Here is a 24,440-nt window from a genome sequence, read left to right on the forward strand (position 1 = left end):
TGGATGGAGAAGCCTGGTGGGCTGCAGTCGGTGGGGTCGCTGAGGGTCGGACACAACTGAGCGACTTCACTTTCACTTTCCATTTTCATGCATTGGAGAAGGAAATGGCAACCCACTCCAATGTTCTTACCTGGAGAATCCCAGGGACGGGGGAGCCTGGTGGGCTGCTGTCTCTGGGGTCGCAACAGAATCAGACACGACTGAAGTGACTTAGCAGCACTAATATATTATTTGGAAAGTAGCTGGTGACTGACTCAGTGGAACAAGGCTAGTATGTACATTGGGGATTAAGGAACATGGTCCCTTTTGGAGTCAAGGGATAGATTGGAGGATATTTTTAAGGAGTCTTCTACAGCCTGACAGAGGCAAATTAAGTCCTCTATTAGGAGATTTAAGATGACAATTTTAGAATCTGCCTTTCTTGTGCTCTTCTTTTCTGTGGCTTCCCTGGTGGCTCAGATGGTAAAGAATCTGCCTGTGATGTGGGAGACCCAGGTTCTTTCCCTGGGTTGAGAAGATCCCCTGGACAAGGAAATGGCAACCCACTCCAATATTGTTGCCTGGAGAATTCCATGGACAGAGAAGTCTGGCAGGCTTCTGTCCATGGGTTTGTAGAGTCAGACATGACTGAGCAACTATTACTAACTTCTTGTGTCTCTAGAACATTTCACAGTTCTGTGCAGTTTGACACATTTACCACTCTGCATCCTAGTTACTTTGTTTTCAGAATAGAGAAAAATAATACCTTTCCTGTCTGAAAGTAGGAATCTTAGGTTTGCTAAATTATAAGTTTCTTAAGGGTGAGTACCATGCCTAATTTTTTTTTAAACTACTGATCTCTTTGTAGCTATTGTAGATCTGGCACGTAGTTGGCACAGAGTCAATGTTTGTTGAGTAAAAGTACACGATATCTTATATCTCAAATAGCTATTCTTTCTATGCATGATCACAATAATTCCAGTTCATTTAAAGATTTGCTTACCGGGATTAGGTGTCTTTTTATTACTGTAGGAGAGAATTTTGATGAAAACAGTAATTTTTTCTGAATCCATTTCTGAATTCATTCCTTACAGATAGCTATCAAATCATTGGCCAGATTTGTCTGTTAAATTAATAATTTTTAATTTTTCTAAGTTACAATAATTTTTTGACATCTTGAGGGATAAGATTTAGCAGTATCAAATCTGGAAACCTTTTGATAATAAACCTTTAAAATATATATATATATACTAAAGCCACTCTTGAGTATAAAGTTTTACATATTCTCATCTAAGTCTTCTGAAGCTTTTCCCAACTCTTCAATTGAATCTCTTTTTTAATTAAACTTCCCTGTTTGATTTGCTCAAGAACCTATGTTTTAAAATTGTGTCTTGCAGAATACCTTATAAAGACAAGATAATTTAAAAGGTGTTCCAGTTTAGTCATTCAGTCATGTCCAACTCTTTGCAAGCCCATGAACCATAGCACACCAGGCCTCACTGTCCATCACCAACTCCCGGAATTTACCAAAACTCATGTCTTTTGAGTCGGTGATGCCATCTAACCATCTGATCCTCTGTCGTCCCCTTCTCCTCCTGCCTTCCCTCTTTCCCAACATCAGGGTCTTTTCAAATGAGTCGGCTCTTTGTATCAGGTGGCCAAAATATTGGAGTTTCAGCTTCAACATCATTCCTTCCAATGAACACCTAGGACTGATTTCCTTTAGGATGGACTGGTTGGATCTCCTTGCAGTCCAAGGGACTCTCAAAGAGTCTTCTCCAACACCACAGTTCAAAAGCATCAATTCTTCGGCACTCAGCTTTCTTTATAGTCCAACTCTCACATCCATACATGACCACTGGAAAAACCATAGCCTTGACTAAATGGACCTTTTTTAACAAAATAATGTCTCTGCTTTTTAATATGCTGTCTAGGTTGGTCATAACCTTGCTTCCAGGGAGTAAGCATCTTTGAATTTCATGGCTGCAATCACCATCTGCAGTGATTTTGGAGCCCCCCAAAATAAAGTCAGCCACTGTTTCCACTGTTTCCCCATCTATTTGCCATGAAGTGATGGGACCGGATGCCATGATCTTCATTTTCTGAATGTTGAGCTTTAAGCCAACTTTTTCACTCTCCTCTTTCACTTTCATCAAGAGGCCCTTTAGTTCTTCTTCACTTTCTGCCATAAGGGTGATGTCATCTGCATATCTGAGGTTATTGATATTTCTCCCGGCAATCTTGATTCCAGCTTGTGCTTCCTCCAGCCCAGCGTTTCTCATGGTGTACTCTGCATATAAGTTAAATAAGCAGAGTGACAGTATACAGCCTTGACGTACTCCTTTTCCTATTTGGAACCAGTCTGTTGTTCTATGTCTGTTCTATGTCCAGTTCTAACTGTTGCTTCCTGACCTGCATTCAGGTTTCTCAAGAGGCAGGTCAGGTGGTCTGGTATTCCCATCTCTTTCAGCATTTTCCACAGTTTATTGTAATCCACACAGTCAAAGGCTTTGTCATAGTCAATAAAGCAGAAATAGATATTTTTCTGGAACTCTCTTGCTTTTTCAGTGATCCAGTGAATGTTGGCAATTTGATCTCTGGTTCCTCTGCCTTTTCTAAAACCAGCTTGAACAGCTGGAAGTTCATGGTTCATGTATTGCTGGAGCCTGGCTTGGAGAATTTTGAGCATTACTTTACTAGTGTGTGAGATGAGTGCAGTTGTGCAGTAGTTGGAGCATTCTTTGTCATTGCCTTTCTTTGGGATTGAAATGAAAACTGACCTTTTCCAGTCCTGTGGCCACTGCTGAGTTTTCCACATTTGCTGGCATATTGAGTGCAGCACTTTCACAGCATCATCTTTCAGGATTTGAAATAGCTCAACTGGAATTCCATCACCTGCAGTAGCTTTGTTTGTAGTGATACTTCCTAAGGCCCACTTGACTTCACATTCCAGGATGTCTGGCTCTAGGTGAGTGATCACACCATTGTGATTATCTGGGTTGTGAATATCTTTTCTGTATAGTTCTGTGTATTCTTGGCACCTCTTTAATATCTTCTGCTCAGGAGATACAATGGCTAAATCTAATACATGACAAAACTGGAGGAAGAAGAAAGCCCTTAAGGACTTTATTTACTCCTTTTAAAAAATAGATTATAAAAGGATATCTTTGTTCTTAGGTACACGTTTAAGTATTTGGAAGTAAAAGGGCATGGTATACACACCTTACTCTCAAATGTTTCAGAAAATATGTTTATCTATATGTGAAGATGACGATGCAGATGTTAAAATTTGGCAGACTGGATAAAGTATATATAGGAGTTCTCCTAACATCATAGTTAAATAGTAGTATAATTTAGAACTTAAAAAAAATCTTAGGTATAGTTTATTAAGTTTTCATCTATCGTGTACTTTTCTTTAATGTTCACTTCACCTTGTTTTAATAAAAATCTATTAAATTTTCCCTTTGCTCCATAAATACGTTTTTTTTAAAAGTAGATCTATTTTTTATTATCTTAAATATTTTGAAGGAAATTCAAGAGTAAGGATCTGTTATAATGTTTTTCCAACTGGGTATAAAGAATTGCAGACTTACTGGTGGGCATTTACAGTGTGATATGCATTATTTTTGGAGAAGGCAATGGCACCCCACTCCAGTACTCTTGCCTGGAAAATCCCATGGACGGAGAGGCTTGGTAGGCTGCAGTCCATGGGGTCACACAGAGTCGGACACTACTGAGCGACTTCACTTTCACTTTTCACTTTCATGCATTGGAGGAGGAAATGGCAACCCACTCCAGTGTTCTTGCCTGGAGAATCCATGGACAGAGGAGCCTGGTGGGCTGCCGTCTATGGGGTCACACAGAGTTGGACACGAAGCGACTTAGCATGCATAATTTTTAAAGCACTTTACATTTAATAATTCATTTTATTTCAGAGCAGCATTATGCTTACACCTTGTTTTGATATGCTTTTTCAAATTTGGCTTCCTTTGTTGCTCAGCTGGTAAAGAATCCACCTGCAATGCAGGAGACCTGGGTTTGATCCCTGGTTTGGGAACATCCCCTGGATAAGGGAAAGGCTACCCACTCCAGTATTCTGGCCTGGAGAATTGAATGTGTATAGTCTGTGGGGTCTCAAAGAGTTGGAGATGACTGAGCGACTTTGACTTTTCAAATTTAGCTAGACCAGAGCTTAGATGCTAAGCCTCAGAAGCTTTGTGTTTTCTTACCTCCTTTTTTCCAGATACAGACTGTGGGAACTGGTGATTTGTAACTCAATATAGAAAGTTGATTATGTATATATTGAGAAAAAATACTATCTTAGAATTATCTAGTTTGTACATAAAAGTCTTAACTTCAGGGCAGACTTTTGTTGCCCTCATAATGTGGGAAGGATCCACACATAAGACTATTCTTCAGTAATTGTCCAGAAAAAGAAAGTAAATATGACTTTTAGTACCCAAGTAGGAGGCAGACTGATAATAGAAACCTAGTTCTACTAGACTTCAGTTTAACCAAGTAAAATAACCAAAAAATTAAAAACAGATCAAGGGACTGATGTAGTATTGCTAACTTTTAAATGCTTTTTATTGAATTAAAACATGCATGTTATACAGTCCATAAATACTGAGTGTCATTTTGATGAAATTTTATGAAGTGAACATTTGTTTAACCAATATGAATACCAAGGTCAAGATATAGAACATTTTCATCAATCCTGGAGCCTCCTTCATGTCCCCTGACAGTCATCATGCTCTCCCAAAGGTAACTGTTATTCTGGCTTGATTCAGTATTCATTGGTATTGTCTGTTTTTGAACTTAATTTTTTTTATGATCAACATCTTGTTGGCAGGAGTCATTCATATTGATTCATATGGCAGTAGCTCATCCTTTTTCATTGCTTTGTAATACTTCATTATTTGTATATACCGCAATTTATTCATCCATTGTACGGTTGATGAACATTTGGTTTATTGTCAGTTTTTGACTACTATAAACAGTTCTGCTGTGAACATTCTTGAGCATGTTTTTTGGCACATATGTATGCCTTTCTGCTGGATAAATAACCAAGGGGGAACATGCTGAGTCTCAGAGTATTTGGATGTTTAGCTCTTGTAGATGCTTCCTAGTTTAGTTTTCCAAAGTGGTTGAATCAATTTACACTTCAACCTGCATTGTACATGAGTTCTTGTTTCTCTTCGTCCTCAACAACACTTGAAATTATTAGTGTTTCAAATTAATAACTCTTCTGCTATAAAGCTAGTGAATTTTTTGTGGTTTTAATTTGTTGTTACCTGATAACTTAAAAGGTTCAGTTCACTTCAGTTGCTCAGTCGTGTCTGACTCTTTGCGACCCCATGAATCACAGCACGCCAGGCCTCCCTGTCCATTACCAACTCCCGGAGTTCACTCAGACTCACGTCCATCGAGTCAGTGATGCCATCCAGCCATCTCATCCTCTGTTGTCCCCTTCTCCTCCTGCCCCCAATCCGTCTCAGCATCAGAGTCTTTTCCAATGAGTCAACTCTTCCCATGAGGTGGCCAAAGTACTGGAGTTTCAGCTTGAACATCATTCCTTCCAAAGAAATCCCAGGGCTGATCTCCTTCGGAATGGACTGGTTGGATCTCCTTGCAGTCCAAGGGACTCTCAAGAGGCTTCTCCAACACCACAGTTCAAAAGCATCAATTCTTCGGTGCTCAGCCTTCTTCACAGTCCGACTCTCACATCCATACATGACCACAGGAAAAACCATGGCCTTGACTAGACGGACCTTTGTTGTCGAAGTAATGTCTCTGCTTTTGAATATGCTGTCTAGGTTGGTCATGACTTTCCTTCCAAGGAGTAAGCATTTTTGAATTTCATGGCTGCAATCACCATCTGCAGTGATTTTGGAGCCCCCAAAAATAAAGTCTGATGCTGTTTCCACCGTTTCCCCATCTATTTCCCATGAAGTGATGGGACCAGATGCCATGATCTTCATTTTCTGAATGTTGAGCTTTAAGCCAACTTTTTCACTCTCCACTTTGACTTTCATCAAGAGGCTCTTTACTTCCTCTTCACTTTCTGCCATAAGGGTGGTGTCATCTGCATATCTGAGGTTATTGATATTTCTCCCAGCAATCTTGATTCCAGCTTGTGTTTCTTCCAGTCCAGCGTTTCTCATGATGTACTCTGCATATAAGTTAAATAAACAGGGTGACAATATACAGCCTTGACGTACTCCTTTTCCTATTTGGAACCAGTCTTTTGTTCCATGTCCAGTTCTAACTGTTGCTTCCTGACCTGCATATAGGTTTCTCAAGAGGCAGGTCAGGTGGTCTGGTATTCCCATCTCTTTCAGCATTTTCCACAGTTTATTGTGATCCACACAGTCAAAGGCTTTGTCATAGTCGATAAAGCAGAAATAGATGTTTTTCTGGAACTCTCTTGCTTTTTCGGTGGTCCAGCGAATGTTGGCAATTTGATCTCTGGTTCCTCTGCCTTTTCTAAAACCAGCTTGAACATCAGGAAGTTCACGGTTCACATATTGCTGAAGCCTGGCTTGGAGAATTTTGAGCATTACTTTACTAGCGTGTGAAATGAGTGCAATTGTGCGGTGGTTTGAGCATTCTTTGGCATTGCCTTTCTAAAGGCAGACTTTAGAAGCTTGTAAAGAAAGACTGGGAAACAGATTTTCCCGTTCAAATTTCCAGAAAGAAATGCAGCCCAGCTGACGCCTTGAGTTCCTCCCAATGGTAAATGGTAAGGCCTGGAGCGAGAACAGAACTCCTGGCAAAGAGAGATCCGTTGAGGCAGGAAATGGGAAGAAAGTGTGCAAAAACAATATTGAGGAAATAGGATGTTTTGCTAATGATAATGTGTCTAGAGGACACAATCAAAGGATTTTGAAAATTGGGAAAGGGGGATGGTATCAATGTGGGGATATACAGAGTGTGTAGGAACAAAAGTCTAGGTGGTGTGGGGTGACCTGAGTCTTGATCCTCTCCTGTGCCTGATATGAAGGAAAGTAGGGCATAATGGGATTAGTCCCTGTGGTTTCCTAGGTAGATTATTGTGACTATGGAGGGAGAAAGGGTTTGGAAAAGGCTGAGATTTATCAAGAGCAGCCAGAGATTTTAGACCTGTATTAAGTTTCTGTTACTGCCATAGAATGACAAACTTAGAAAGTACTGCAAACTTAATGGTTTAGAACAGAACAAATTTATTATTACTATCTTACAGTCCTGCAGCTCAGAAGTTTCATAAGGGTCTCACTGGGCTAAAGGCAAGAGGTGTCAGTAGGGCTGCATTCTTCCTGGGAGCCTCAGAGGAGAGAGAATGTTTCCTTGTATGTTCAAGCTTCCAGAAGCTGCCTGTATTCCTTGACTTGTGGCTCTCTTCTTTCACCTTCAAAACCAGCCACATTTCCTGTTTCTCTTTTGTCTCACATTGCTCTGACCATGGACAGGAAAGGTCCTCTGCTTTTAAAGACTTGTGTGATTACATTGGATCACCCAGATAATCTGGCATAAACTAACTACTCATCTCAAAATCTTTAACCTTATTGCATCTACATAGTCCCTTTTTGAAATGTATTTGCCGATTTCAGGGATTAGGGCATGGTCCTTTTAGTGGGGCCTTATTCTGCCTACCACAGGGTCCCCTCTTTCTTCCTGTGAATACTAATATAGGGCTTGGTGTAGGATGGTATCCAGGTTTAGGGTGTGGTATTTGGTTCAATATGTAGTTGGGCTTGAACTCTTGCTGCACTTCAGATCTTCTGTGAGGCTCATTTGAGGCTGAGGACAGTCTCGGGCCTCACTCTCATCTCAAAAAAGGATTAAGGTGCTGATGTATTCTGTGGACCAGATCAGTCCATCACATGAAGAGGGAAAGTGAAAGTGAAAGTTGCTCAGTTGTGTCCGACTCTTTGCAACCCCTTGGACTTTCCATATAGTCCATGGAGTTCTCCAGGCCAGAATACTGGAGTGGGTAGCCTTTCCCTTCTCCGGGGGGTCTTCCCAACCCAGGGATTGAACCCAGGTCTCCTACATTGCAGGTACATTCTTTACTGACTGAGCCACAAGGGAACCTAGACATTATTTGAAGAAATAAATTTGTTGAATAATTGCAGTAGTCTTGTGTGCTACCAGGAGAGCTGTATTAATCTTTCAGTTTTTGTTTACTTAATGAGGCTTCAGAAATGCCTTTCATCTAGATATTGACAGGGTAGATTTTTGATAGCATTTGATGTTTCTCTTGAATCAGAATTTTCTTTGGTTCTAAGAGGTCTGGATCGTGAGACTTTGATTTAGGGTGTGTTTCTTGTTTTTGCTGTCAATTTTAGATTTAAATTGGTGTTACAAACTACTGTAGAATTAAGAATTTTTTTATCATGCTAATGTTTCATATCCATTGTGGAAGTGAACTAATGTTCCCATTCAGTACTGAATAAATTGAGAACTTTATTTAATTGAGAACTTAAATTTCATCTTTACTCATTCATTAAATAATTTTAAAAGTATTTCAGCCTTTCTTTACAAGTTAAAATTGTTCTCTTAAAAATAATTATCTTTTTAACTATAATACAAACAGTAATCTGCAGAAGCAAGTTTGACTTTTTCATAAATTATGATAAACATAGTTAAGGATTGTTGGGTTTTGTATTATATCAATTAAATTTCAGCACTACTTTTAATTAATGTTTATATCAATAGATCCCTCAGTCCCAGAAAGATCTGTGATATCAGATTTAACTAACCTAAATGCCAAAGTAGGTCAGTAGGTCAATAGGTTATTAGGTTAGAAAAGGATTTATTGTAGTTTCCATTTTTTAAACCGAGGTTCTTGAGTTAAACCTTTTAAATTAGTAATTTAATGTTAATAATTAGGTGAAATAAAATGCTTCTTCTGTAAGTTACAGGAACAAGTACATAGGAAGATAGTCTCTTTTACTCATGTTTGGTAATAGTAGCATGTTACTTTGTTACTTATGTTTTTTTTTTTTTCCCTTAGCCCAGGCTCTAATGTTGGACAGTTAAAAGGAAACAAACAAGAAAAAGGCAGCAGTTAAGGTTTCCTTGTTATAAAATAATACACATTCTTAGAAAAATTTTAGAAAGTGCTAAAGAAAAAGTAAAAATGGAAAAAATCCATAAGCTAATTACTCAAATAACAACAGTTGATACTTTGACATATTTTGGATTTATATTCAATATATTTTAATGTCACTGTTACTGCTGTTGGATGTTTAAAATCTTTCTAGTTTTATTGTTTTAAATAATAATGCGTTCACTGTCAAACTTTGAATACATCTCTGATTATTTCCTTTTTTTTCCCACCCAAAATGAGATTACTAGGTCAAAGGACTTAAGCGTTTCCAGTTATTGACACGTCTTACCAAACTATATTTTAAGAAAAGGAGTCCTCGTTTACTCTCTTAAAGCATTGTTGAGTGTCTATTTCATTTCTCTGTCACAAGCTTCTCAGACTGTTATTAAATGTAATAGACTTGAGAGTCATTTTCTTGTCCTCAGTGCAGTGTTGACATTGTCATCTTCTTGAAGTACTCTTTCTTTTAATTTTAGTGACAAATAATCCTTCATGGCTTTCTTTGTTATCTTTGGTCCTTTTCCGTCTAGTTGATAGTATTATTACCAGTAATTATACTTAAAATTTATCACTCCTTTGTTGTGTTTTCTACACGTTTTGAAACGTGTAACATAGCTGATCCTTAGAACAATTTTATGGGCTAGGTACTTCTGTTATCTCCATGAGCCATAATTCACATTCAGGAACTGTTTGCAAAGCCCATTTCTTTACGTTTTTTTGCTCTGCCTTTTCCCCATTTTATTGGCTACTCTTCTGCTTGTCTCTGAAATGTTACTTTTTTCGTCAGATTTGAGCCTTAGCCTTTTTTCTCCTTTTGTATGTTTTTTTTTTCTAGAGAAATCCATTTAATCATTATCTTTAATGTGCATATTTACTTTGATGGCTCCCACTTTACATCTTCACCCAGTTCTTTCCTGAAAGCCACACCCATATTTCCAGCTGCCTGCACGACTGAAGCAACTTAGCATGCATGCATGCATTGGAGAAGGAAATGGCAACCTAATCCAGTGTTCTTGCCTGGAGAAGCCCAGGGACGGACCAGTCTGGTGGGCTGCCATCTATGAAGTCGCACAGAGTCGGACATGACTGAAGCGACTTAGCAGCAGAGGCAGCTCGACATTTTTCCTCTTCCATGTCCCATAGATATCTTAAGCATAACATGTCTAAAACTGTATCCATCATTAGAAGTATTCGTGAGGTGTTTGTTTCACAGTGATTAAGAGCATGCTTCTGTGTGCTGTGCTTAGTCATTCAGTCTTGTCTCTTTCTTTGTGACCCCATGGACTATAACCTGCCAGGTTTCTTTGTCCATGGCAATTCTTCAGGCAAGAATACTGGTGGGTTGGCATGCCCTTCTCCAGGGGATCTTCCCAACCCAGGAATTGAACCCAGGTCTTCCGCATTGCAGGCAGATTCTTTACCGTCTGAGCTACCAGGGAAGCCCAAGAATACTGCAGAAGATAGCCTATCCCTTCTGCAGGGGATCTTCCTGACCAGGAATCGAACCAGGGTCTCCTGGATTGCAGGCGGATTCTTTACCAGCTGAGCTACCAGGGAAGCCTGATTAAGAGCATAGTTCAAGCTAAATGAATGGGTTTTATATCTTAGCCTTACTGCTCATCTTGGCCAGCTAGCTTACATATTTTCTTTGTGTTTCAGTTTCCGCATCTGTAAAATGGAGATAATAATAGAGCCTACTTCATGTGATTGTTGAGTCTTAAATGAGAGAAAACTTTGAAGAATGCCTGGTACATAGTAAATGTTCAATAAATGTTAGCCAGTGTTTTCAGCATCATTCCCTTCCTCTTTTCTCCAATTTACTCCTCCAGTATTACCTATCCACCTCACAGATGTGTCCAAGCGAAAATTTGAGTGGTATTCTTGACTTCTCCCTGCCCCCAACTTCTGTTAATCAGTCACCAAATTCTGTCTGGTCATCTCAGTATCTATTAAAATTCTCATTTTTAAAATGATCTCTGCTTCTATATGGAGAAGGCAATAGCAACCCACTCCAGTACTCTTGCCTGGTAAATCCCGTGGACGGAGGAGCCTGGTAGGCTGCAGTCCGTGGGGTCGCTAGGAGTCGGACACGACTGAAGCGACTTAGCAGCAACAGCAGCAGCTGCTTCTATATTGTTTTACCTGAACTTTTACAATACTATACTTCTACCATTCTAATTCTAGTCCTGGCTCCTTATATTCTGTTTTCTGTGTTGTAACCAGATGATGGCTCAAAAGAACAAGTGTCTTATTAATTCAGTTTCCTGCTTAAAACTTTTCCGGGTCTTAAATGGGGAGAGTGGGGTTGGGAGTTACTGTCATGATCCACTTACCTCATCATTATCATCTCTTACTGCCACCTCTGTTACCCCTGGTCCCTAGGTTTTTGCTCCAGTCAACACTAAGGTACTTGGTAGTATTCTAAAATCACAGTTCTTCTCATGTCTCCAGACCTTTGTGTACATTTTCTCTTGACATTGATGAAATTTCTCTCTTTGCTTAGTGAAATCTTATTTTATTCTTAAGATCTCAGTTTATGTGTCACTTCTTCAGGAGACTTCCTTAACTTCTGTGTCACTCCCAGAGTGTTCAGAGAGCATTTTGTGCCTTCTCTGGAAAGCACCTCAAATGTAGTGGCTGTGTCTATTTCACCATTTCAAAACTACAATCAGTGTACTACTGAACACTTGTATTAGTACTCAGTAAATATTTGCTGAGTGATAAATATATGAAGTAGAATTTTTAAGGAATCACTAATATTTAAAGCTAGTGGAGGTGATGGAATTCCAGTGGAGCTATTTCAAATCCTGAAAGATGATGCTGTGAAAGTGCTGCACTCAATATGCCAGCAAATTTGGAAAACTCAGCAGTGGCCACAGGACTGGAAAAGGTCAGTTTTCATTCCAATCCCAAAGAAAGGCAATGCCAAAGAATGCTCAAACTACCACACAGTTGGACTCATCTCACACGCTAGTAAAGTAATGCTCAAAATTCTCCAAGCCAGGCTTCAGCAATATGTGAACCGTGAACTTCCTGATGTTCAAGCTGGTTTTAGAAAAGGCAAAGGAACCAGAGATCAAATTGCCAACATCCGGTGGATCATGGAAAAAGCAAGAGAGTTCCAGAAAAAGATCTATTTCTGCTTTATTGACTATGCCAAAGCCTTTGATTGTGTGGATCACAATCAACTGTGGAAAATTCTGAAAGAGATGGGAATACCAGACCACCTGATCTGCCTCTTGAGAAATTTGTATGCAGGTCAGGAAGCAACAGTTAGAACTGGACATGGAACAACAGACTGGTTCCAAATAGGAAAAGAAGTACATCAAGGCTGTATATTGTCACCCTGCTTATTTAACTTATATGCAGAGTACATCATGAGAAACGCTGGACTGGAAGAAACACAAGCTGGAATCAAGATTGCTGGGAGAAATATCAATAACCTCAGATATGCAGATGACACCACCCTTATGGCAGAAAGTGAAAAGGAACTCAAAAGCCTCTTGATGAAAGTGAAAGTGGAGAGTGAAAAAGTTGGCTTAAACCTCAACATTCAGAAAAGTAAGATCATGGCATCCGGTCCCATCACTTCATGGGAAATAGATGGGGAAACGGTGGAAACAGTGTCAGACTTTATTTTTGGGGGCTCCCAAATCACTGCAGATGGTGACTGCAGCCATGAAATTCAAAGACGCTTACTCCTTGGAAGGAAAGTTATGTCCAACCTAGATATCACATTCAAAAGCAGACACATTACTTTGACAACAAAGGTCCATCTAGTCAAGGCTATGATTTTTCCTGTGGTCATGCATGGATGTGAGAGTTGGACTGTGAAGAAGGCTGAGCACCGAAGAATTGATGCTTTTGAACTGTGGTGTTGGAGAAGACTCTTGAGAGTCCCTTGGACTGCAAGGAGATCCAACCAGTCCATTCTGAAGGAGATCAGCCCTGGGATTTCTTTGGAAGGAATGATGCTCAAGCTGAAACTCCAGTACTTTGGCCACCTCATGGGAAGAGTTGACTCATTGGAAAAGACTCTGATGCTGGGAGGGATTGGGGGCAGGAGGAGAAGGGGACGACAGAGGATGAGATGGCTGGATGGCATCACTCACTTGATGGACGTGAGTCTGAATGAACTCCGGGAGTTGGTGATGGACAGGGAGGCCTGACGTGCCGAGATTCATGGGGTCACAAAGAGTTGGACACGACTGAGCGACTGAACTGAACTGAACTGAATATTTAACTATAATATGTTTTTACTTAGCTTCTTTGATTTCTGTTAAAAGAAAGCGAAAGTCGCTCAGTTGTGTCAACTTTTTCCCGACCCCATGAACTATACAATCTATGGAATTCTCCAGGCCAGAAAACTGGAGTGGGTAGCTGTTCTGTTTTCCATGGGATCTTCCCAAACCAGGGATCGAACTGAGGTCTCCTGCATTGCAGGCAGATTCATTACCAGCTGAGCTACCAGAGAAAGCTCCTTGCCAGGAATAATTTTTACATTATTTTACATTATTTTAAAATGTGCTTCATGCACATTTTAGGAATTCAGTTCTATTGCTCTGGTGTTTTTGATTCAGACCTTTTATATTTATTTGAGTCTCTAATCTCCAGGGATATCTATCTTTTGTTGTTGCCATAATAAAACAGTCTCTTTTTGTGCCCAAAATTTTTACATTTATTTGCTGTTTGTTTTCTTCATGGCTCCTTACTCAGTCTTACTTTTTGTTGTAGTTTTGTTTGGGTTTTAAATTCTTTTGAATAACTTTTAGGGATACTTAATATGGTAAAAAATACTATTTGTCGTGCTGCAGATGTTTAAGCCTTTTATTTTGGTTTTAAAGGGGGAGTTTCTATTTGTGTTTATTTTGTTAATAATTGGTATCCCTACATATCCTTTAGACTTCACAACAGCTGACTTAGGTAAGAATTCCGAGGCTTAGGATAATTAAGTTAATTGTCCCAAAGATTTTCATGCCTTTCTGACTCTAAGCTCATGGTCTTAGCTTCTACTTTCACTCCTCCAGTATTCTGGGTTTATTAGGTGCTTTGATTATGACTGACTCTATCCCCAAATACTTAAAAACAAATAGGACACTAGGAACTGGCTTCTGAATTGGCTTCACGCACATTTTAGGAATTCAGTTCTTTTGCTCTGGTGTTTTTGATTCAGATCTTTTATATTTATTTGAATCTCTAATCTCCAGGGATATCTATCTTTTGTTGTTGCCATAAAAAAAGTCTCTTTTTGTGCCCAAAAATACCCCCTCTTTTTCTGCTGTCATAAATTTCCCTATGTTTTGCTGTCATGTTACATACATAGCATATTCTTGGTTTTTAAAAAATTATGTAAAATAGACATTGCATAGGTCAGATGCAAACTATAACTGTAAAGTTTTGCATTAACTTTGGCACAGTTGGGTTGGTCTTGGTTAATTCAGTTATTCACAGTGATTATTGAGTTTTTGTTGTTGTAAAGTTGCTAAGTTGTGTCCAACTGTTTGTGACCCCATGAACTGTGCAGCGCGCCAGGCTTCCCAGTCTTTCACTATTTCCTGGAGTTTGCTCAAACTCCTGTTCATTGAGTCAATGATGCTATTCAGCCATCTCATCCTCTGTTGTCCCCTTCTCCTGCCTTCAGTCTTTCCCAGCATCATGATTTTTTCCAGTGAGTTGGCTCTTCGCGTCAGGTGGCCAAACTATTAGAGCTTCAGCTTCAGTATCAGTAATGAATATTCAGGGTTGATTTCCTTTAACAGTGACTGGTTTGATCTCCTTGCAGTCCAAGGGACTCTCAAGAGTCTTCTCCAGCACCACAGTTTGAAAGCATCAATTCTTCGGTGTTCAGCCTTCTTTATGATCCAGCACTCATATCTGTATATGACTACTGGAAAAACCATAGCTTTGACTATACAGACCTTTGTCAGCAAAGTGATGTGTCTGCTTTTTAATATGCTGTCTAGGTTGGTCATTGCTTTTCTTCCAAGGAGCAAGTATCTTTTAATTTCATGGCTGCAGTCACCATCTGCAGTGATTTTTGGAGCCCCCCCAAAATAAAATCTGTCACTGTTTTGATTGCTTCCCCATCTATTTGCCATGAAGTGATAGGACCAGATGCCATGACCTTAGTTTTTTGAATATTGAGTTTCAAGCCAGCTTTTTCAGTCTCCTCTTTCACTTTCATCAAGAGGCTCTTTGGTTCCTCTTCACTTTCTGCCATTAGGATGATATCATCTGCATATATGAGGTTGTTGATATTTCTCCTGGCAATCTTGATTCCAGCTTGTGCTTCATCCAGCCTAGCATTTCACATGAAGTACTCTGCATAGAAGTTAAATAATCGGGGTGACAATATACAGTCTTGACATAACTCCTTTCCCAATTTGGAACCAGTCCGTTGTTCCATGTCCAGTTTATATATTGCTTCTTGACCTGCGTACAGGTTTCTCTGGAGGCAATTAAGGTGGTCTGGTACTCCCATCTCTGCAGCTTGTTGTGATCCACACAGTCAAAGGCTTTAAGAATAGTCAGTTAAGCAGATATAGGTGTTTTTCTGAAATTCTCATACTTTTTTTTAATGATCCAGTGGATGTTGGCAATTTTGATCTCTGATTCCTCTGCCTTTTCTAAATCCAGCTTGTACACCTGGAAATTCTCAGTTCATGTACTGTTGAAGCCTAGCTCGAAGGATTTTGAGAATTACCTTGCTAGCATGTGAAATAGGTGTAATTGTACCTGTATTTGTTTTCTCTTCCTGATAAATTTGATGCTTTTATTTTTGTATAATGTCTTTTTAATCTCTTGTGACAGTTATTTACTTAAAGTCTGTTTTGTCTGATACAAGTATGGCTATTCTTGCTTTCTTGGTTACCGTATGCATGGAATGTCTTTTTTCAGTCTTTTACTTTCAGTCTTTGTGTATCCTTAAATCTAAACTGTCTCTCATAGATAGCATATAGTTGGATCTTGTATTTTTATCCATTTACCTACTTTCTCTTTTGATTGGCAACTTCAGTTTATTTGCAATTAAAATAATTACTGCTAGGGAAAGACTGTTACTATTTCGTTCATTTTTTGTCTGTCTTGTAGCTTTTTCCACTTTTTTTCCTCTGGTCTTTGTGTTTCATTGATTTTTTTTTTAATGTTTTATAGGGTTTGATTCTTTGATTCTGCTTTGATTCTTTTCTCATTTCCTTTTTAGGTATTCTCTATAGGTGTTTTCCTTGTGCTTACCATAATGTTAATAATATATTTTAAGCTGATAACTTGAAAAACTCTACTCTTTTACTTCTCTCCCCCTTACCACATTTGATCTCTGTTACAGATTACATCTGTTTATATTCATCATATATGAGTGTTTGTTAGCCCATATATATGTATGTATGTTCATTAACATACTTTATAGTTATACTTATTTTTGTACTTTTGTCTTTTAACTTCTGTAGTAGAATTAAAAGCGGTTGTAGTTTTTTAAAGTTCTTTTAGAAACAATTATTAGTGTTTAGCGTTTCTTATATATTGTTTTGTGACAAAATTCTAAATTTTATGTTTCAAAATTATTTTAAAACCTCTTTTATGATAAATGTCTATATAAGTTGAGTAAATCTAACAAAATTTTTTCTTAAACAGAATTCTAAGACTGATGATCAGCCATACAGAAGAATATATTGAACTTACAGTTTTCTGAAGAATCAGTTCAAAGATCTCAGAAATACAAAAGGTAATGAAATAATTGTATCTTGAAATGTGCTTTGAAATGACACTTCCCTAGGAAAATGAGTTGGGGAGAGTCAGTGCTAAATTATGATTTTTCATAGCGGAATTCAGTAGATGATGGGCTAAAGATACTTTTCAGAGCAGAAGCAAGTGCTTTTAATAATTACATTGGGACTACTCAGATAAATTGGGTCTGTGTAGTCACCCCACCTAAAACAGAAAGAATCAAGAAGTAGTAAGAGGTATTAGAGATGTGCAGTTAACTACCAAAGGAAGGAGTTAACGAGATGAAAGGGGTTGAAGGTAGAATATGGAGATCAGAGAACTTTAGTTTTTTAATAAGTCTTGTAAAATTTTTTGGACACTTTAAACTTTGAACAGTTACACATTTGTGAAAATCAACACTAAGTTTTAAAACGAGAGAGGGGAATTAATGAAAGATCTTGAAATACCAACTGTACACAATTGACAAGTTGTTTTTCTGTGAAAGGGACCAGAAAAGGAGGACGGTACCTGAAGGAGATTGGTGGGTCAAGGAAGTTTTGTGTTTCATTTTTTCTTTAAGATTTTTCACTAAGATTTTGATCAGAATAATGCAGTTTTGGAGGGAGAAATTAGTGATATAGAAATGGAAAGCTTTGAGAAAGAGAGCAGATGGGATTCAGAGGACAAGTAGTATCATATCATTAGATACTGCATGATTTATTTTTAATGCAGAATGTGTTACATTGTTTATGAATTCTTTTCCAAAGATGGACTGCCAGGTACTGAGATTTTCTGTTAGTTACCTGTAATGTTGTGTGCTGAATTTAAAACATACCTGCTTCCATGTTGGCAAACTTTGAATTGCTTATACAGTTTATTAGTTATTAATAGCTTCCCCTTTGATAAATTTTTCAAAAAGTTGTTTTTAAAATGATGTTTATAAAAAACTTATACCATCCTGCCCTCTGTGTTGTGATAAAATAGTAATGTGGTGCTTACTCAGCTGGGAATTCCTATCACTGAATGACTTTGAGCTCAAGTTGCTTATGTAAAGGAGCATTCGATTCTTAGCTGTAACTTGATCCTTTACATAATTTAATTTGTTCCAACTACTGTAACTGCTCCTTTTAAAGACATTTTATTGCATACCATACTGGTCTATTAATGTCAATATTTAAGAAACAAGAGTTTTAACAATAATATTTAATCTGTATTAGAAATTCCTTGTGTGAGTAGGAACTTCACATGTCTTCTAAAATTGAGTCCTTAGAATTCATAGCATGACATGTGTAAACTATACCTAGTCTTTTAGTACTGAAAACGTGGGTCCTAGAATTATACCGACACAGTAACTGTGGCTGCTCCCACATTACCACTTTGTTTTGTTAATCAAGGGGAATCTTCTAAAAGTTACTTTACTTAGTTGGGCCTACTTCACTTCTTCCTTTTATCTTTCCCTTAAATATAGCATGCCTATCAATTGGCTGGACAAGTAGAGAAAAGATCTTGGACTAAGCTATCAGAGATGTAATTTTATGTTGCTCAATTAGTTGGACAGCAAATAGTGTTTGGAAAAATTCTGTTAACCAACAATAATAAAATAGCTTAAGAAAGCATCAGTCTGTCTTCTAAAGCATTTTGGATTCACCTCCTTTAGAGTCAGCATGGTCCCTCTTGTATAGTCTTTAAGTCCTTATTCTTTGGGTCTTTTTTTTCCCTCTAGTTTGCCCTATTCTGTCTTCTCATAATTAAACAGATGGATACTTGGTGCCATATAAGGCTCAAATCTGATCTTTTAACTTTAAACTGGAACTGTTCTTTTTTAATTCACCCAGGTTGGCTCTGTTACCTTTGGACTGTTCTTTCTGTTCTAGTGATAGAACCAAACTCTGTTATTATCATGATGATAAGTATGTCTATTGGACCAAAGGGCTGTACTTAGGTGATCTTTAAAGTCTCTTCTAACTCTGAAATTCTGTAATTTTGTGTTGTATTTGCTGATGTTGACCCAGACACTTAAAATCACTGTTTTATCCTGAAGTTAGTTCTTTTTATTTTTCTTAACCACCATCCCCCCTCCCCCCACCCCATTATCCTCCCCACTATCTTTTAAGAACTCTTAGCCCTGCACAGTTCCACTTCTGCAGCCATAACCACATAGGCAACCCAGCATCATTTATCAAGAGTTATTGTCTATTTGTCATGAATGTACATTTGATTGAGTATTTTAGAATCTCATGTTCTTTAATACTCTCTGGTTCAGAGTGACAGATCAATTTACACTATTTTCTAAATTTTATATAAAGTTTCTTTTGGCTCAAAACTGTTAGGATATTAGAATTAAGGTGTTTATTCAATATTTAACTCATGACTGTATCTTTTATGGGCAAAACCTGCTTTCTACTTTAGAAAAACTGTATAGAATATAGAGAGAAATTTTAGGCTTATGATTGAGTTTTAAAGCAGTAATTTTTTTAAAGCAGTAAATTTTAATTCTTTCGGTGTGAATATGAAACTTTATAATAAGGCTGTTCTTCAGTTTACTTGCCTTCACCCCCTTACTACTCCTGTTATCTCTCACTTTATACTCTGGTAATGAAAACTTTCAGTTGTAATATACCTACATTTTTCTCTAAAGAGAAAAGTTCCTCAAATACGATGTCCTCTGATCTCATAATGGCCTGTGCCTTTGCGTATCGCTGTTCTTGTGGCCTAGAATCCTGTCAACTATTACCTCTTGTCCTTTAGCCTGTTACATCTGAAACTTAAATGGTCATACAAATCACATGGGGACCTTGTTAAAATTGTGGATTCTGCTTTACTAGGACTAGAGCTGGTCTCAAGATTCTGTATTTTAACAAGCTCTCTGATGATGATGTCGGTCTCAGAACCACAGTTTCGATAACAAGAATCTCTGCTGCCTGACAATATGACTGTCATCAAGAATATTTCCTCTGACTCCCCCCATATACCTTTATTATCCCTGTTTCTGTAATTATTTAGTTATCTGCCTCCCTATTTAATTGCAGATTTTTGCCTATAATGATTGTATCTCTCATCCTTGTATTTCCAAAGCTAACTGTACTGTTTAATAGAAAATAGGCTTTTAGCAAATGTTTATCACCCATTAGCTGGTGTTCTTAAAGCTTACTTACCTAGACTGACATATGTAGCCTACTTACATAGTTATATAGTTATAATCTATACTGAATATAGTGGCTTTTTGATTACTTTATTATAGAAAGGAAATGAATTATGGTCTTCAATTTTTTTTCCACTGTAGCTCTTTATATAGAAGAAAACAAAACCTCAAATGTGCCTCAACTAAGGATTATTTTCTTGAAAATAATCTTCTAGCCCTTTGTAGAAACAAAAACATTTTGAAATCTCTATGATAAACATACAGTGTTTCTCAAATTATTTAATACTATGTTTGTAGAAATAAGTTTTTTGGAAAACTAATGACCATTTACTTTTCCTTCCACTCAAGGAGAAGTACAAATGTCTACCACAAGACGAAAACGTAACATGTTATGTTGTTTACCGTAAGCTGTAGTAAAATGAGCTCACTTGTTGACAGGTATGTTTTTAGAGACTCATTTATTTTGAATTATGTAAAGCTATTTTAAAAATTCACTGTTAGAGTAATGGTCTGTATCACTGACAAAAGAAGTATTATGCTTAATCATTAATACTATTATACTTACCTTCTGTATTGAGCAAATGTCATGTAATAGTAAAATGTATTATCTAGAGCCAAAGTCAACAGCATGTCGCTTGTGTTCTGAATGGATCTTGAGCTGTAATTTTGAGTGGTTTGGTCAGAACTATTCTGAAAGGAATCATGACAGTTTCAGGGGTTTCCTTGGCACTTTCTGGAATCATCTGTCTCCTTATCTATTGGTCCTAACTTCAGCCTGTTAAACGTCTTAGCATGTGTGACTCATAAGAGGTAACTGTAATTATTAATAGGATTTTTTTAGTTGAAATTATAATCTTTAAATCTTACTCTTGGTAAAGGATAGGCCTCCTTGTTTCTTTGATTTTAAGACTTCTTTAACTTTTTTTTTTTTAACTTTTTAACATGTTTGACACTAGAATTCATCTTAGAGTAGGCTTATCAGAGTTTAATTGGTAGTATTTTTAAATTTCTTAGTGGACATAATAATGGACTTCCCTGGTGTCTCAGACAGTAAAGCGTCTGCCTGCAATGCAGGAGACCCGAGTTTAGTCACTGGATCGGGAAGATCTCCTGGAGAAGGAAATGGCAACCCACTCCAGTATTCTTGCCTGGAAAATCCCATGGATGGAGGAGCCTGGTAGGCTACAGTCTGTGGGGTTGCAAAGAGTCGGACACGACTGAGCAACTTCACTTTCACTTTCACTTTTAGTGGACATAATAAATCTTATCATCAGTGGTATCTTAAATTTGATGAAATACAATGACAGCTTTTTAAAAATACCTACTCTGACAGCTAACATGCAGAGCACTTTCTTTGTTTTAACTTCATTTAACTTCACAATAATTCCATGAGATTTTACAGATGAGGGATCTGTAGGTCAGAGAGGTTAAATAGCTTGTTTTAAGGTCACATAGTAAATAATAAGCTGGAGTTATGACCTGTGTTGATCTCTCTGACTCTAAAGTTCCTGTGCTTTTATTTTAGTATACTGTGTGATTTTTCCATAGGGGATTCTTTAAGCATTTTATAGCTAGACTTGTGCACAAAGTGACTTTTGACATCGAGAGGCAGCTTCCTTCCCTTTTCTGTGAGGTAAATAGTGAAGGTACATACTTTACCAGAGCTTAAGACCTGAAGGGCAAGGTGTTTCCTCAGGGAGCCCTGCCATAGACTGGGCTGTGTATAGTTTCAAGTGGAATCTGTGTGTAGTCTTCTCAGAAAAAATGTTTCTTCACTACTCCTGAGGCATTACATATGATTTCAGTGTTGTGCTTTTGATTGATTTCCAGTTCCCATTCTAGATAATATGACATCTAGGGATGACATCAGAGTGTTCAGACATAAAGCAGTGGTTCTTAATGAGTTCATTTTCTCTCTGAATGTCATGAAAGTTAATGGACTCCCTCCTCAATGATGTGCATTTACATGTAGAATTTTTTATAAATTTTAGTGTTTACATGGAACCCCAAAAGTTTGCTATGATAGATTTGTAGATGATCTCAATTGTGGGACTCATAGGCACTTTATAGGCCACAGAGAGATGTGGTTAAAGGAATCAATAGTGAGTTCATGTAAAAGATCATAAGTCACTTGAAACTATTTAATATTGCCCCTTAGGTTAAGAAGTTAGCCACCAGGTCTCTAGATTTCAGAGAGACTTGTGTTAGGATGCTCTTCCCCTCAGTCTTCCCTTAACCAATCCCTTCTTGTCTTTTAGATCTCAGCTCAAATGTTCCCACTTCAAGTCCTTCCCTAACCACACAGATTAAAATAACCACCCAGTAATAAACACATCTCTTCTTTAAAAATAAAAAACAGTTCATACATTTTCATGTTGATTTGTTTTTTTCTACTAGAAAGTAAGCTGTAGGGGAGCAGGGGCCTATATGTCTAGCTAACTGCTTGGTAGCCATATCTAGAACAGAACAATGCATGAGAGTGCTAGCGAAAAAAAAATGTTTGTCAAATGAATCAGTAATGAATGAAATTATATCAATATAAGTTAACATGCTAGATATTGTGATGTCTCTGAGTGATTTGTGTTTTATAAAGTAAATGTCTATTTTTAAAATGTGCGACTATAATATGATTTTAAGTGAATCATTTTTATAATGGCAAATACACTGATTTTCTCTAGGTTTTCACTAGTTACTAAAAGCTTGAAATAAGATATTTAACTTTTGGTTAAATTCTTGTTTATTCTAATAAACTTTTTAAAATGTAAAACATAGTTGAACTTTTTCTGTATGTATTAGAAAACAGGTTAATAGTTATTGGGTTTGAATTTGTGCAATCTGTAACTCTACAAAGATCCTAGGCTATAACTGATTGATTTACATTTTGTTTTAGTATTGCTGTTGCTAAGTGAATCTGCTCTTATTTTCTGTATCTTTCTTTTTCTTTTAGAGATGATGGTAGTATTTTTGATGGGTTGGTGGAAGAAGATGACAAGGACAAAGCAAAAAGGTAGTTAAACTTATGATGTAATATAGTAAAAAAATAAGTAACAAGTAAATGTAATGGTAAATAAATAGTAAATCAGTGATTTCCAAAAGCTGACTGCCTTAAGAACTTAGATATGTTAGAAGGGAGAAGAGCTGAGGATATCAGTGTGTAGTTTATAAATTAAATAAAATTTTCCTCTAAAAGTGCCTCTCTCACCCACCATATCACATTATGGCACATAGTATTTACCTGACAGACATCACTGCGGACGTAAGCCTTCAATCACTTGCTAAGAGAGGGTTTGCCTAGAGTCATCATTGTAGTTACTATTTTTCCTGAACCTACTCTATTCTTTGGAAGCAATTTATCTAGTATAGCACACCTTCAGAGCAGAGATGGGAGAATTAAGTTTCACCCCCCGTGGGGCGATCTTATACTCCAGTGCTATGTTATTTATTCAGTTACTTAGTTTGTTCCAGCTTTGGCATTTGGAAGTCTTTCAGGGTTGGCTTCTCTGTGCCTTTTGACATGCCTCCATTCTCCAATAGAAGGGAAAATAGATGATGGGGGAGGACAGGGAGAATTGATGGAGAGGTGTCATCAAGTAGGTGAGCGGATGGCGTCTAGAGCCATGGTGGTGGTGGTGAGGGTTTAACCTTAAATATGGGCCTTGATGGTAATTAAAGTAGCAGAGGGGAGGGTCCAGGTAGCATTACAGCCAAGTTTGTAGTCATTGAGAGTGAGCAGTACTTTTCTGGTTTTTTCCCAGTCACATTGAACTATGTGGGTGTTTAGATGAGGGTAGAGGGTGTTGTAGCATTACATTCAGAAACAAAAAATAAACATGTAATAGTTCCTACACATCTGTTTTAGCAAAATAAAAGGTACTGGGTTAACGAAAATATTGAGGAAAGCTGTATAACTTTATTCAAGTAAATAAAAAGACCTGTACTTGAAGCTAAACATATATAGGATAACTCCTTTCCTTTCAGTCTAGTGGGAAAAAGTTTCTATAAAATATTTTAGGGTAGAGGTAAAATCACTGTTAAGGTGAGAATAATCAGTCTTGCCTGAACGAAGAGGCAGAACTTTGAGGAATTAACCTGGACACATTTAAAGGCCAAATTTACAGATGGATAAGGTGAGCTAAAGGTTTTCTGTTTGCAGAGACTTTGAAGGTTTGATCATATTTTTAGGGGACCAAAAATACTATGGTTGTGGGAAACCTTGGAGAAAGAAGACCTCATAATAATGCTGTCAGAATTACCCAGACCTCACTGGGCTCTGACATCTATGAGCTGTTATTATTGAGGTCATCACAAGGCTGAGTACTTCCAACCTGAGTGTAACATGAAGTAAAGTTGCTTTAATGAGTGTGATCCAGTGGTAGAATTGGCATTGATATTTGATTTCTATGTATTTCTTACACTTGAGTTAAAATGCTGGTTTTAAATAATTACTTCACAGTAACTGTATGATCCTGGGCATATTCTCTTTTTTGCCTGAGTTGTCACACCTATAAAATGAAAAATAATAAGATC

The 24,440-nt window shown here is 37.6% G+C and overlaps 1 protein-coding gene across 35 annotated transcripts in view; it reads left to right on the plus strand.

The window, feature by feature from the left end:
* The window catches only part of CLOCK (clock circadian regulator), a 111,412-nt gene that overhangs the window by 24,831 nt on the left and 62,141 nt on the right, over window positions 1-24,440 (plus strand). For 34 of the 35 annotated variants that reach the window (XM_086405720.1, XM_086405713.1, XM_086405729.1 and 31 more), the window contains 3 exons: window positions 16,700-16,790; window positions 20,262-20,351; window positions 22,861-22,920. In XM_086405720.1, coding sequence (XP_086261846.1) covers window positions 20,305-20,351; window positions 22,861-22,920 — 107 coding nt within the window. In that variant the 5' untranslated portion in view covers window positions 16,700-16,790; window positions 20,262-20,304. Of the gene's footprint in view, window positions 1-4,641; window positions 4,744-16,699; window positions 16,791-20,261; window positions 20,352-22,860; window positions 22,921-24,440 lie in introns of those variants that run through there. The other variant, XM_086405721.1, reaches the window with a different exon arrangement.

Source organism: Bos grunniens, chromosome 6 (genome assembly GCF_055505025.1).
Source record: "Bos grunniens cultivar Pamir isolate PY7600 chromosome 6, Bosgru_T2T1.0, whole genome shotgun sequence".
Lineage (NCBI taxonomy): Eukaryota > Metazoa > Chordata > Mammalia > Artiodactyla > Bovidae > Bos > Bos grunniens.